The sequence below is a fragment of the Cladosporium halotolerans genome, assembly GCF_011745625.1.
Source record: "Cladosporium halotolerans strain TM138-S3 chromosome Unknown Sca30, whole genome shotgun sequence".
NCBI classification, from domain to species: domain Eukaryota; kingdom Fungi; phylum Ascomycota; class Dothideomycetes; order Cladosporiales; family Cladosporiaceae; genus Cladosporium; species Cladosporium halotolerans.
This window is the reverse complement of record NW_027191481.1, coordinates 177,663-190,243: the sequence shown is the minus strand read 5'-3', so window position 1 is coordinate 190,243 and position 12,581 is coordinate 177,663. Positions and strand designations below refer to the sequence as shown.

The following is a 12,581-nucleotide window of genomic DNA, read 5'->3' as shown; positions in this document are numbered from 1 at the left end:
TGCAGCATTGTCCTCGCCGCGCCGCGGCAACGAAGCAAGGGACGGCATGTGTGCGCAGCACTACACCTTGCGCAACGGTGATCCCGCACCACCTTCACATTCACACGCAACGACATCCCGTCTCACCTCCCACCACCTTCCCTCATAGTCCAATCGCCTTGCCAACAGCCTCGTCTCGATACGAGGCCTTAATGTCCGGTTACACCGACCGAGAGGCGGAAGGAGAAGCGATATCCAATCAAATTAAGCTGCTATTACATGCTGACCGACCGACTGTCAATTGATGTTCGATGGCATGGAGAACCGTCCACACTCCGGTAAACCGCTCCTCGGCCGGGCGAACCGGGGTGTGATCTGTCACGCTGAGTGGCTGAGAAGGACGGTAAGAACATGGAAGGCCCCCGGCGGAAGTCAAGATCGCATCCAGTTGCCCCACCTTCAGCCATGCGATAACAGAACCACTTGCCGTAGCTTCAACAAAATGGAGGGCTGCTCGTCACGGCTCGGATCCACCCCATAGAGCTAGGCGTGTGTATGATTCGGCCTGCTGAGCGACTGAGACAAACGATAAGTACCTGCTTGCCTTATATCGAAGGCTGCCGTCAACACTCGCAACGGCGTTTTGTGTCATTTCCTATTTGGGAAGAGTGGTCTTTTCGATTTAGTTTGTTTCGCCACGCTTGCTTCTAAAATTATCACTACTTATGAACGCCTGCAAATGTGACAGGCCGAGTTTCGCTACCTCTTTAACGGCCATCAAACGCCATGTTTCGCCGCCCAGAAAAGCCCTCAAGCGCCCCCGAAAACGCCGCGTGTGATCTCTGGCAAGTCGAGAAGCACACGGATGCAAACTGCGCTGACAAGCGCTCACGTAAATGCCAAGCCAACGTAGATGAGCAAATAGCCTCCTCACTGCTCCGTAGCAAGCACCATCTTCTCCCTCTCGCTGCGGCGCTTCTTCTGGCCCTTGCGCGAGTGCTTGCGCTCGTTCTCCTCGCGGCGCTTGATGGCCTTGAGCTCCTCGCCCTTGATCTCGCCGGCCTTTTTGACCTGCTTGGGCACGTGGCGGTGGCGAGCGATGCGGCGAATCTCCGGCATGTGCTTGTAGCGCTCCTTGAGCGCCTCGTCGTACTCCTGCTTCTGGCGCTGCGCGGCGGACGCGACGCCCTGGCGCGCGGATGCGTTGGCGCGCCACAGGCGCACGTTGCCGTCGTCCGAGCCCGAGAGCACGTAGTTGTTGTCGGGCGTCCAGGCGCAGGAGAAGACGCGCTGCATGCGCTTTGTGTGGTAGATGTCGCGGCTGTGGCCTTGGTTGCGCTTCCAGAGGCGGATGCTGCGGTCGTAGGAGGCGGAGACGAGCTCTTCGCCGGTCGGGGAGAAGTCGACGTCCATGACGGCGCTGACGTGGTCTTTGAGGACGTTGAGTGCGCGCGAGAGGTTACGCGAGTCAAAGATGTAGATGTTGTGGTCCTCGTTGGCCACGGCGAAGTTGAAGGCTTCCATGGGGTTCCAGCAGACTGCGTTTGAGGATAATGACATGACAGAGCGGTGGAGAGGGCTGTTGGTGCGGAGGTCGTAGAGAACAAGCGAGCGGTCTGAGCCTGTTGAGGCAAGTAATGATGTCTCGGTCGGGTTGAACGCAAGAGATGTGATCGTGTCGACGTTTGTAGGCCAGGCTATGCTCTGTGTCGGGGCTGAGTTCGGGCGGTTCAAGTCGTAGATGGAGATTCCAGAAGAAGACACCGCAAAAGAAGGCTCCTTACGATGGCGAGAGATGGCAGAAAATCCGAAATCTCCCAACCAAGTAGCCAGCGGCGCGCTCTTCGAAGGCGTATTGTACGGGTCAAAGAGCTTGACCGTCCTGTCCGTACCGCAAGAAAGCAGCTTCTGGTCCTGCGTCCAACACACGCCCTTGACAATATTCGAATGTGCCTGACCCTGCCATACCTCCTCTTGACTGGGCAGATCCCAAACCTTCACAACACCATCACCACTTCCACTCGCGAACCTCTCCAGCGACTTGGGGTCCTTAGCAATCGTGTAAACACCATCCACATGCCCTCGTCCCAGATCAGCAACGAAGGGCTGCGCAAACATGCGCTCCAACTTCGTGGCGTTCAGCGCGCGCGTGTACTCTCGCGCCCTCTCAAAAGGATGCAGAGCGGGATCGAGGTTGCGCGGCGTGCGGGCGACATCGCTGCCGGGCGCCTGGGCGGAGGATGCAGAGCGGGTGAGCGCCTTGATTTTCTACAGGAGCTGTTAGTATCTGCGACATCGTCTTCTTACGCGACACAGGGCGAGACGTACCATGGCGAGAGATAGTCCATGTCGAGAACTAGGGCGGATTTTCTGGGAGATCTCAAAAAGTCGTCGGCTTCTCGGCCTGTCGGTTGCGGGCCGCTTTATCGTGCATTATCGCGCGTTTAGCGCGGCGATAAGCCCCGCGTACGACTCCGCTCGCCGACCAGGTGACGGCACGATGTGCTGCGAACATCAATGTAATCGTCAACATTGATTGATAATCACAGCAGCGCGGGTCGTCTTCTATATACCCTATACGCGTAGTAGCTCACATCGAAATTTTAGGATTATATTCATGCTTCGTCTATTCCAGCGTCCCAGATCATCACTTTTGGCAAATTTCACAACTCAAGGACTTCCTCCTACCCTCAGTGCATCCTCATTCCAATCAAAATCACCAAAAACCCGTCTTATCGCGAAGATGTCCGTATCAACCACCAGCGACTTCCCTCCCTCCGCCCTCCAGCCTATCCTAGAAGAAGTCACCACCCTACTGAAGTCCCGCAACGAAACAATCGCCGTCGCCGAAACCGCCGCCGGTGGCCTCATCAGCAGCTCCCTCCTCTCCGGCCCGGGCGCCTCCAAAATCTACGCCGGCGGCCTGACGCTCTACACCCTGCCATCCCGCATCGCCTACGCTGGTTGGACGCAGGAGAGTATCGCATCTTACACGGGCCCGACAACGGACATCGTGTCCGGGCTGGCCCAGCACGTACGGAAAGATCTGAAGAGCACGTACACGCTTGCTGAGAGCGGGACGGCGGGACCTACGGGTGGGAACACGCCGAATCGCACACCCGGATATGTTGCGCTGGCGGTGGATTGCGAGAGGGGGACTTTTGTGAGGGAGGTGAAGACGGGGTGGGGTGGCGATAGAGTGGCGAACATGGTGCAATTTGCGGTGGAGGGGCTGAAGTTGCTGAAGGATGTGATCAATGGGGAGGCGAAGTTGTAGGATGCGACGAAGATTTCGTGACATGGGAGATGGAGTGATGGAATTGAAGTATGAATTTCGGCCAGTGGGCGTTCCGTACGGAGAAGTCCATGTTGTCTCCACTGCGAGATAGACGAATAGCTGTGCGCATGGGAAAATGTCCTCTCAGCTGTATCAATGGTTCCCAACAACTGGTTTCGACATATCCACATACTCACAAGCATTGTGGACGACCACAGTCAATACGATTGGAACGAGAGCAACATCCGCCAACAAGTCGAAAGGTCTGGAACGTTGCCCTCGCGCCATGCACAGCAACTATCTTGCGAGATCGCCTTGGAGCGGTGATCTACACCTTGACTCTACCCGCTGGTGGAATTATTCCCTTGGCGCAAGTCATGGTGGATGAACGTACGTAGCCTTGATAAACGGCACAAGCAGTCGTACGCAGGAGGAGGGTACCCTCAGTAATGCTGCTGATCTCGCTTGGTTGAGATTATCTGACAAATACTGTAGCGCGCGTCCGCCCCACTGCCTCTCATCGATGCCATTCAACCACTGGACCTCAGGCCAGCAGCGAAACAATTAGGACTCTCAATCAGAACAAACAGTGAGATTTGCGACGGAAAGTGTTCTCATGCAGAGCAACGCATGCTACAGAAACACGCGAAGGCATCATGTCAAGTAAGATTACCTCGAAAGGTTCCAAACTACAGGAGCGATTCCACGATAGCATTAGGACTCGACCAAAGTTTGAGACCCATCAGGGCCGCCCGTCTCGTTCTCTGCCGTGCGGAAGCTGACGTATGGCGTCACCGTTGTGGATTGAGGGTTCGCACGAAAGTGTACCTGCAGCTCCCAAGCTTTCCTGTCACACCACGTGTCCTTTCGATATCTCGCTAGGCTCCGAGAGCACATCATCCGGCCACAGCGGCGCGTGACCACGAAGTGAGACCGCGATGGCTGGGCTAGGCCGAGCGCGAAGGTTCGAGATGGCTAGTCGAGTCGAGATGTGGCTGGATCATGGCGCTCGGACGGTGGATGCGATCCAACAATATAATTCGCGCAGCTAAAGAAGCAAGGAGAAGCACGCAGTAAATGAGATGTGACGTCGACCGTGTGAAGACGCGTCTTTGCTGTATGGCTGTGTTAAAGATGGGCACTCCAGACCCCACGACGGGCCAGCATTGTGCAGAATGGCATGACCCTGAATGTACATCACACGGCAACGAGATAGAATGGCATGGCGAGCTATGGAGATGTGCGTCGGCGGGCCACGTCCAGCCGCGAATAGGCGCCCGCAGTTGTGCACGCCATTGTTTGCATGAGCCCCTGTTCGCAGGTGTCTAGAACGCTGAAGCCGTTCATTGTACAAAGTACGTCATGATTTGCGGGGCTTAACGACGTCACAAGCGGTCATCTTCACATGATCGGTGCGATCGACTTCACTTCTCGGAATGCGGGCGCGACTGGCCCCGCAACAGGCAAGTACGTCAAGTGCCCTTCGTGCCCCTCCATCGAACCCTTTATTTACCCCTTCCCCTCCATCTCTTCCTCCAACCCGATCCTCATCACACACAAGCAACTTCATCAATCACAAACACCTTTCACAAAACAACCAACCAACCACCTCCATCAACATGTCTGCTCCCAACGCCAACGGCCCCAACGAGGGTATTGTCGGCCAGGCCGTCAACTCCGCCAAGGTACGACCTCTTCGCATGGTGCCATTCTCCCACATCATCTAACTTTCCTCTTAGAACGCCGCCAACTACGTCTCCGAGACCATCCAGGGCAGCTCCGCCACCGCCTCCAAGGAGGCCAACAAGGAGCAGGCCAAGGGCAACGTTCCCGGCTCTGACTCTCTCTCCGACCGCGCCTCTGGCGCCCTTGACGCCGCTGGCGACAAGATCGACGAGAAGAAGCACGAGGGCTCCGCCAAGGCCAACAAGGAGGGCATCTAAATGCTCTCACCTGAGGCATGAATGAGTTTCCCGAGTTTTTCACGAAGGCAACGGTCATGAAGTACTGAAGGCATCTCAATCGGATGGCCTATTTAATTAAGTAGTAAATCCCAAAAACATCTCGAAATATCTGGTGCCACTTTTCCTTCGCGTAACTCAAGCCAACTCGGTTCCATGTGATCGCTTTCATTGCCTGGCCCTCATTCATCTCTTTAGCGTTATGCAGCGGAGGTCATTCATGAGGTAAGCTTAGATCGCCATTGCGTGTCTGACAATCTAATATACACATGAAGGGCTTCGCATGCGACCTCCCCCTCTCTACAATGCAACCGCCCTTGTCTTCAACTACAATTCAAAAGATGCCCCACTTCGACCTCGACTAACCCCTTCAATCCTCCTCGCGCCCTCCATTCCTCCTTCCGCTCATCATTCCAGCTGCATCTCTCTTCACCTTCCCATCAGTTTCCACTAAGCTCTGTTCCACCCCCAACCTCGGATTCCTCAACACACTCGCAAACCCCACCAAAACCACGCAAAGACAAATGCCCGTGATACACAACACCCTCTGCGCGCCCGCATACGCCCTCACGACCGCCGCGCGCTCCATCGTCCCGACCGGAAACTCCGCCACAAACCCGAACGGATCCGAGTACGCCATCTCCGCCGTCGACCCATCGCCACCCAGCTCCGCCCTCAACCTCTCGGGCAAAATCTGCGTCCAGATCGCGCCACTCACAGCGTTGCCCAGGGCGGACCCGATGCTGTAGAACGCCAGGTACAGCCCCGTGAGCAGCGCGAGGTGCTCGTGGGGTGCGGCGGCCTGAATGAGGACTTGAGTGGGATACGGGAACAAGCCGCCTGCGAAGCCGAGCACGCACTGGGCGGCGATGACGCCTGCGTAGGCATTGCCGAGAGCGCCGTTGCGGAAGTGGATGAGCAGGCCGAAAGCGAGGAGAAACATTAGGGTGCCGAAGACGACGAAGGGCTTGAGGTAGGGGATGCGGAAGCGGACGAGGAGGGATAAGCCTACGCCCGTGAGGACGGAGACGAAGCTGTAGAGGGACGCGATGCGGGTCGCGGCAGACACGGAGGCGTCGAAGGCCACGACCAGGATCGTGTAGAGGTAGTCGCCCTGCAAGTACCATGCGAAGTTGAGCATGCATGCGAGGCCGAGGGCGCCCCAGACGCTGCGGTCCGTGAGGAGGGGGAAGGGGACGAGAGGATGCGGCGCGCGGCGTTCCCAGAGGATGAAGGCTGGGATCAGGGCGAGGCCGATTATGAGGGGCGCGAGGATGCGTGCGCTGGCCCAGGATTGGGTCTGGCCACCAGCGAGGGTAAAAGGGACGAGGATCAGGGCGAAGGTTACGATGACAAGGAGGACACCGATGAGGTCTGGAGGTTCGCTGGTCAGTATGTCCGTGAGGCTGAGTGGTCATTTGCGATTGCCTAAGCCTGAGTCTGACTTACCCAGTTGCCAGAAAAGACTGATGATCAGCTTCTTGAAACCAATCTGACGACGCAGTGTTTTGTGACCATCGAGGTCGCCGGATTTCCTCGCGCGGCGCGCAGCCAGGAGTAGCGACGCGATCAATGGAATCGCCATGACAGGGTAAATGATAGCCCACATGCCAACACCCCACCTCCACGATGTCGTTCTAAGCACAGCTTGAGCAACATCGCCACTCACCCAAGTGTTAATGATGAATGGGGTCGCAGCAATATAAGACCATAGTAGACGCGATCGAAGCGAGCTGATATCCGCGACGATGACCTCGACGAGGAAGGTGACGACGGTCAAGCCGATCTGGTAAATCACGGCTCCTGCGCAGAAAGTGCTCACGGAGTGAGAAAAGGTTTCAATGATCGTTCCGACGACGTAGAAAGCCACCGAGACGTAGACGAGCTCGAGACGGCCGAAGACATCGGCAATCTTGGCCGCTGTGGGCTGAGCTGCGGCGGCGATGACTGTACGGACGACGTTGATGGTCGAGATGAGAGAGTGGTTCTCGAAGTCCGCCAATGCAGTGGCCTACGAGTCAATTCAATCAGTCGATTGTCCCCAGCCATGTAGCTTCGCTCTCGTACCTGATAAGTGGCTCTAATAGTCCCATCCAATCCATACGCATAGGCGATCAGGAAGACACCAATGAACAGGCTAATGCGATCCGCACGAGTGAGATTTCTGTTGATCGCTTCAATCCTGGCAATACCAGGCGATTTATCCTGCACTACATCGTTTTGATCCGATGTGGTGCTCCCGGACGTGTTCGTCAAGGACTCCTCGCGGATGTTTGGGATCGGTTTGCCAGCCGAGGCTGTAGGAGCTTGCCCAACTTCTGACCTTGACGAACCTTCAGCCATTCCGCGAGAATGTCTTCTTTCGAATGGGAATTCAAAAAGCAGCAACGAAAAGGAAATGTCTATATCACAATGAATAACCAGAAAAGTACGGGCACAATGTTGGATGAGAATGGTCCGATTGATAAGATCGACAATGTGAAAAATCTGATTAGATTTCAGGCTAATCAGATTCTGGGCATTGAAACGAGCAATTAGATGAGCCAAGGACGCGCTACGGTGACCTCCGTTGCAACCTGAGCGCGACGATCGGAGTGTTGTCCGTCCCGAGATACGCTTGGCCATCTTGGACCAAGACCTAGGTGTTGCGCCTTTGCGTTGTGTCGTCGTGTATGGGCGGGTGCGATCGATTCGAGGAACATCCCGTGCACGACTCCCTGACTACTTGCTCTAGATGCTTCGTTTTCTCAGTACCTCACGATTTTCGAGCCAGAAATAGAGCCATCTATTTATAACATTCATGACATAGAAATAAAGATCTGAGTCGAGAAAGGTGTGACGTGCAAAAGATGCAAATACTCCACTACCGAATGCTGCCCTATGCCATGCATTGCCTGCCAACCCCGAAATCGCGAGAAAAGCACTCGTACTGCAAGTAATGATACCGTGAAATAATGATCCACCCACATGCAGCACTCATCTTGAGTGCCATTAGAAACCATACGTGCGCCTGAAAAATCCCAAATCGAAACATGAAAACAAGCACATAGAGATCTTGAAAACCGGTCTGTGAGCCCTCTTACATCGACCTTGCAAAGCTCAGCGTACTCTGCCTAAGCTTGCCGGGCGTCGCCTTCTTGACGCCGCTGCTGCTCGAGGACTCTGGACGTTTGCCCCCGCGCCCGATGCCCACAGCGCCAGCGACGTTCTTCAACGCGTTGCCTAGTTTGCGCTTCTTGCTCTGATCGGTCTTGGAAGACGTCGCGGCGAGGGTGACATTATCGTTCTCGTCATCCTCGTTGTCGGAGACGGCGAAGGAAGCCTGCTGGAGGAGAGCCGCGGTCGCGCTTCCGGAGGAGGTTGGGCGGGCTCGATGCGAGTTTATTTCCTCTCTAAAGCGGGAGCCGGTGGCAGACACAGCCGAGTTGGTTCGGTTGTGGCCTGGACGCTTCGGTTTGGGAGTCATGGACGGATGCTCGGGAGCCGCTTGGCCTGGTGAAGTGGGAACTTTGCGGATGGTGGACTTCTGGGTGTTGATCGTCGAGGTTGAAGTGTGGCGACGGCTGGAGTTGCGTGCGGGCTTTTTGAACTCGGTAGCGGGCTTCTCTGGGGTCTGCTCTTCCTTCTTGGGAAGCGGCGGGACGTACTCTCCTCGCCTGGCGGCCATACGTCTGGCGCGGTCGGAGTTCTTCGCCGCCTCTTCCTTCTCCTGCTTCTCCTTCTTCAACTGCTCCCTGACCTGGCGATCCGTCAGGTCAAGCCAGCCCCTCCAGCCCGGACCTCTCTCATCCTTCTCCTTCTTCGCCTGGACAGCAGCCTCCGCGTTCCTCATGGCCTCCTCTGCAGCCTTGCGTTGCCGCTCCTTCTCCTCTTTGTCGCGTAGCTTCTGTTCAACAGCATTCAGACGCTTCGACAGGAAGCCTCTGCAAGAAGACGCGCCGCAGTGGCACGTCTGCTGCGAAGAGCCGAAGTTGTCGAAGTTGTAATCATAGGTCAACTCCTCGCCAGTCACGACGCCGTCATCACCCGCGAAGATGCCCATGTGCGGCCTATCGTCGGCGCCTCTCATCATGCGGACCTCACAGTTCGGCGCGCACGAATGGTTGACAAAACGACCCATGCTACCTTTCGTTCCGTCGATGACCAATCCGCGGTCGAACTGCATCAGATAGTAGTTGTCGCTCTTGCTGTAGATCTCGGTCATGCGGCGCTCGCACTCGTATTCCGTGATGATCTCGCCCGTGTACTCCATGATGATTTCGCCAGGAGCGAAAGTGCGGCAGGCTCGCACGCCGAAGCCGCGGTTGGTCGTCTTGACCACCTCGACGCCAATGTCGTAGGGTCCGCCTTTCTTGATACGAGCGTTGAGCTGGGCGAATGGTCGGTTGCTGCAGCCGACGCCGTTGAGGTTGCAGTTGTTTTCGTTGCATTCGTAGTGCATGGCGCGGTTGAGGCAGTCGTAGTCGCAGCCTTGTTCTCCTTCTGCAGGAGGTTGGCAAATGCATAGCGATTGTGCGAGGCTTCCTTTCTTGAACCAGATCTCCCTTGCGTCGCCCACAATACGGTTCTGGCGGTTCGGCTTGTCGGTCCAGTCTTTCGGCTTCGCGTCGCCCTTCTTGAAGGTCGGTGCAAAGATGTCGTAAGGAATCTTGAAATCGACCTGTTTTTCCTCTCCCAGGTACCCAAACATGGGCATAGGCATCATTGTCCGCTTGGCTCGCGACGCTTGAGAGTCAAGGGTTCCAGCAGATCCCGAAGAACCTGGCCTCTTCTTCTGCAGCTTCTTCTTTGATCCGGGCTGCGTGCCGTCGGTGTCTATACTCTGGCCCACGTACAGACCCTCCCTCTGCCACCGCTTGCCTTTCTTCGCGGTAACATTGCCAAAAGCACTGGAAGTCTTGACCAACGGCGGCGCGACAGGCTTCACCGCAGCCTGCGCCTTTTCCTTCTTAGCCTTCTTCGCGGGCCTCACTTTCTCCTTCTCCTCCTCATCGTCGAGGTCGAAGTCCATCTCGTCCAGCACGCCCTTAACGCCCGTGTCCAGCTCCTTCAGGTACTTGCTGTGCCTGTCGTTCCCGCCTTTGAGTTCTCCGACCTTCCTCTTGCCGGCCTCCATCATCTCGCGCGATCGCTTGCCGAGCACCGAGCCAACCTTGCCCGCGGCCTTCTTGACGCGGTCGCGGACGCTCGTCTTGCGCTGCAACGTGGCGCCGGAAGCCGGGCGAGGCGGCAGGTCCTCAGGAATCTCCCAGTCCATCTGCATGGCCTTCTCGACCTTGTCGCCGAAGGAGGTGCCCGGGGAGTGCTCTTGGTCGTCGTCGTCCGCGGCGCTGACGAGCGTGCGTCCGGTCAGGCCAGAGACATTGCGGCTTGCATTGGCGCTCTCGACGACCTGGGCGTTGGACAGCTCGGTGAGGTTGTAATTGACGCTGGCCCTGGAGCGGCGCGATCTGCGGCCGGCGGGGGCGTCTTCCTCGGCGATGGCCATGGTGGGTGGATCTTGGTGGGAGGGAGCGGTGGCGCCCTTGACGGAGCCGACGCTGCTGGAGTCCCCGAGGCTGGTGGGAGGCGTTGAAGCCGGCACGCGGTCGGAAGAGCTGTCCTCCTCTGACGCGTGGACGTGGATGGTGGACAGCACGGAGGAGTCGACGGAGGGCTCACGCGTCATGTCGGCGCTCAGAGGACGCGCCATGTGCTTTTGCGTGCCTTGAGAAGCGGTTGAAAATGCGTGTTATTGTGTTGTTCGCTGGTCGTGAGGCGATGTGAGTGGCTGCAGACGCGTTGTGGAAAGTGGAGCCTGAGCGTGTTCCTCTCGCGCGTCGTTTCGAGAAGACTGAACCAGAGATATACACGGGAAGGAGAGTAATAGAAGAGTCGATTGCCGCCGAGTGGCGTTGGCCTTGACGAAGGTGGGATTCGTCCTTCGGTGGGCAGACTTCACTGTTTGGCCATGCAGATAGAGGGTGTAGAGGTGCATGGCAGCAAACAGCAGTGGCCGTTGGAGGGCAATCACAAACCGCGCAGCGCGCACAAGCCTCCTGCTGTGCAGCTCCCCCTCCAAAGCCAATCAAACCTACCTGACCGCGAGCCTGCAGCATTCCATGCGCGTCAGACCGAGACTGGCACGCGGCTCGTCGAAGCCTTGCTCTATCATCAGATACCACCTCAATTGGCCATTGCCGACCCATGATTGAAGTGCCAGCATCAGCGCCTGAATGAGGTACGAAATTCATAACGAGGATTATCTCTAAACGTCCCTATGTGTAGGATCGTCATCTGACGTTTGGCTACGAGAGTCTGCCATCATCCTCTCTTAAGGTTGTAGCATGTTTAAAGTCACATTGAAGGCACTGTCGAAGCTAGCGAAGGACAATCTATTACCCATTATGTAGCTTCGTTGCTATCAAAAATTCGCTAGAACCCAACGCTCCTAGTTGACATTGGAGGGTTATTTGTAGACCGACCAATCGGCTAAAGACACGTCTACAGGCCTACTTCCTTTTTCCACTCGAGGAAACCTTCGTAACGGCGCATGCTCTCATATGTGAAAGGCAAGACCTTACACATCTGCCTTCCGATCCAGGTATAAGCCTCCCAAAACCATTCGATATCCTTCTCCATCTGCCGGCAATACGGGCTCATCTTGTAGCCGAAGGGGTCTGGCCCGAAGGTCTTTTTCCCCAGCTCCACAGCGCACCAAGTCGACAGCCCGAGGTCGATGGTGTCGATGATAGCTCCCAAAACCAGGAGTGTAGGGCCGCCGACTTTCGTCATGAACTTGTTCCCCAGCCGAAAGAGCCAGGGAAACGACCTGCTCAAGATTCGGCCAATACGAGCCCCAGCAATGGCCTTCCAGCCCCTGGCGATGGCCTTCCCAGCCTTTTCCAGCACATGAAGAGCTGGCCCGAGCGCCTTGCCCATCGCGCTCGCGATGTTGTCTAGATATCCAACAATCTTAGTACCAAAGCCGGACGAGATCTTGTTGAGCAACCACCGCACATTTTCCTTGACCCATTTCCAAATCTTCTCGACAGCTTCGAGAAATTTCTTCCACAAGCCCTTCTTTTTCTTTGCCATCTCCTCGCCAAATTTCCTGCCATCGATGTTATCGGGAAGCTGATCAACGTTGCGGGGGCCCTCGAAAATAGCCCCATCGAGCTGCTCCATCGTCGACGGCTCCCAATGTTTTGGCTTGACCCCTTCTCCGTGAAGCCTTTGCTCTATGGCGTTAATGTCGTAACCCTGAGCTTGGTCCATCCAAGACATTGGATCGAGCGGTCTCCTGAACCCTTCGTTGGGTCTGATTGGACTGTCCCAATGTCTCCCGGTGTACCCGCTTCCTCGCGAAGAGGACCCAGGGTAGG

At 56.4% G+C, this 12,581-nt stretch overlaps 5 protein-coding genes across 5 annotated transcripts; 2 read left to right on the top strand and 3 right to left on the bottom strand.

The window, feature by feature from the left end:
- Positions 1-909: 909 nt before the first annotated feature.
- Positions 910-2,097, bottom strand: WHR41_07398 (uncharacterized protein; the record flags this gene model as incomplete). Its single annotated transcript, XM_069376003.1, has 1 exon — positions 910-2,097. The coding sequence occupies one exon, from the start codon at positions 2,095-2,097 to the stop codon at positions 910-912; it is 1,188 nt and encodes a 395-aa protein (XP_069227015.1).
- Positions 2,098-2,722: 625 nt separating this feature from the next.
- On the top strand, positions 2,723-3,256 carry WHR41_07397 (uncharacterized protein; the record flags this gene model as incomplete). The annotated part of the gene is made up of 1 exon (XM_069376002.1): positions 2,723-3,256. The coding sequence occupies one exon, from the start codon at positions 2,723-2,725 to the stop codon at positions 3,254-3,256; it is 534 nt and encodes a 177-aa protein (XP_069227011.1).
- A 1,062-nt stretch (positions 3,257-4,318) lies between these two features.
- WHR41_07396 (uncharacterized protein) lies at positions 4,319-5,328 on the top strand. Its single transcript, XM_069376001.1, has 2 exons — positions 4,319-4,941; positions 4,996-5,328. The coding sequence occupies exons 1-2, from the start codon at positions 4,693-4,695 to the stop codon at positions 5,197-5,199; spliced, it is 453 nt and encodes a 150-aa protein (XP_069227012.1). The 5' UTR covers positions 4,319-4,692; the 3' UTR covers positions 5,200-5,328.
- Positions 5,329-5,587: 259 nt separating this feature from the next.
- On the bottom strand, positions 5,588-7,560 carry WHR41_07395 (uncharacterized protein; the record flags this gene model as incomplete). Its single annotated transcript, XM_069376000.1, has 3 exons — positions 5,588-6,591; positions 6,667-7,228; positions 7,285-7,560. The coding sequence occupies 3 exons, from the start codon at positions 7,558-7,560 to the stop codon at positions 5,588-5,590; spliced, it is 1,842 nt and encodes a 613-aa protein (XP_069227013.1).
- A 736-nt stretch (positions 7,561-8,296) lies between these two features.
- On the bottom strand, positions 8,297-10,909 carry WHR41_07394 (uncharacterized protein; the record flags this gene model as incomplete). The annotated part of the gene is made up of 1 exon (XM_069375999.1): positions 8,297-10,909. One exon carries the CDS (start codon positions 10,907-10,909, stop codon positions 8,297-8,299), a length of 2,613 nt encoding a protein of 870 aa, XP_069227014.1.
- Positions 10,910-12,581: the final 1,672 nt, after the last annotated feature.

Coding starts and splice junctions, on each gene's coding strand:
- WHR41_07396 (XM_069376001.1), top strand. CDS start 4,693: ATGCGGGCGCGACTGGCCCCGCAACAGGCAAGTACGTCAAGTGCCCTT. Junction 4,942..4,995: donor AGGCCGTCAACTCCGCCAAG/GTACGACCTCTT, acceptor CTTTCCTCTTAG/AACGCCGCCAACTACGTCTC.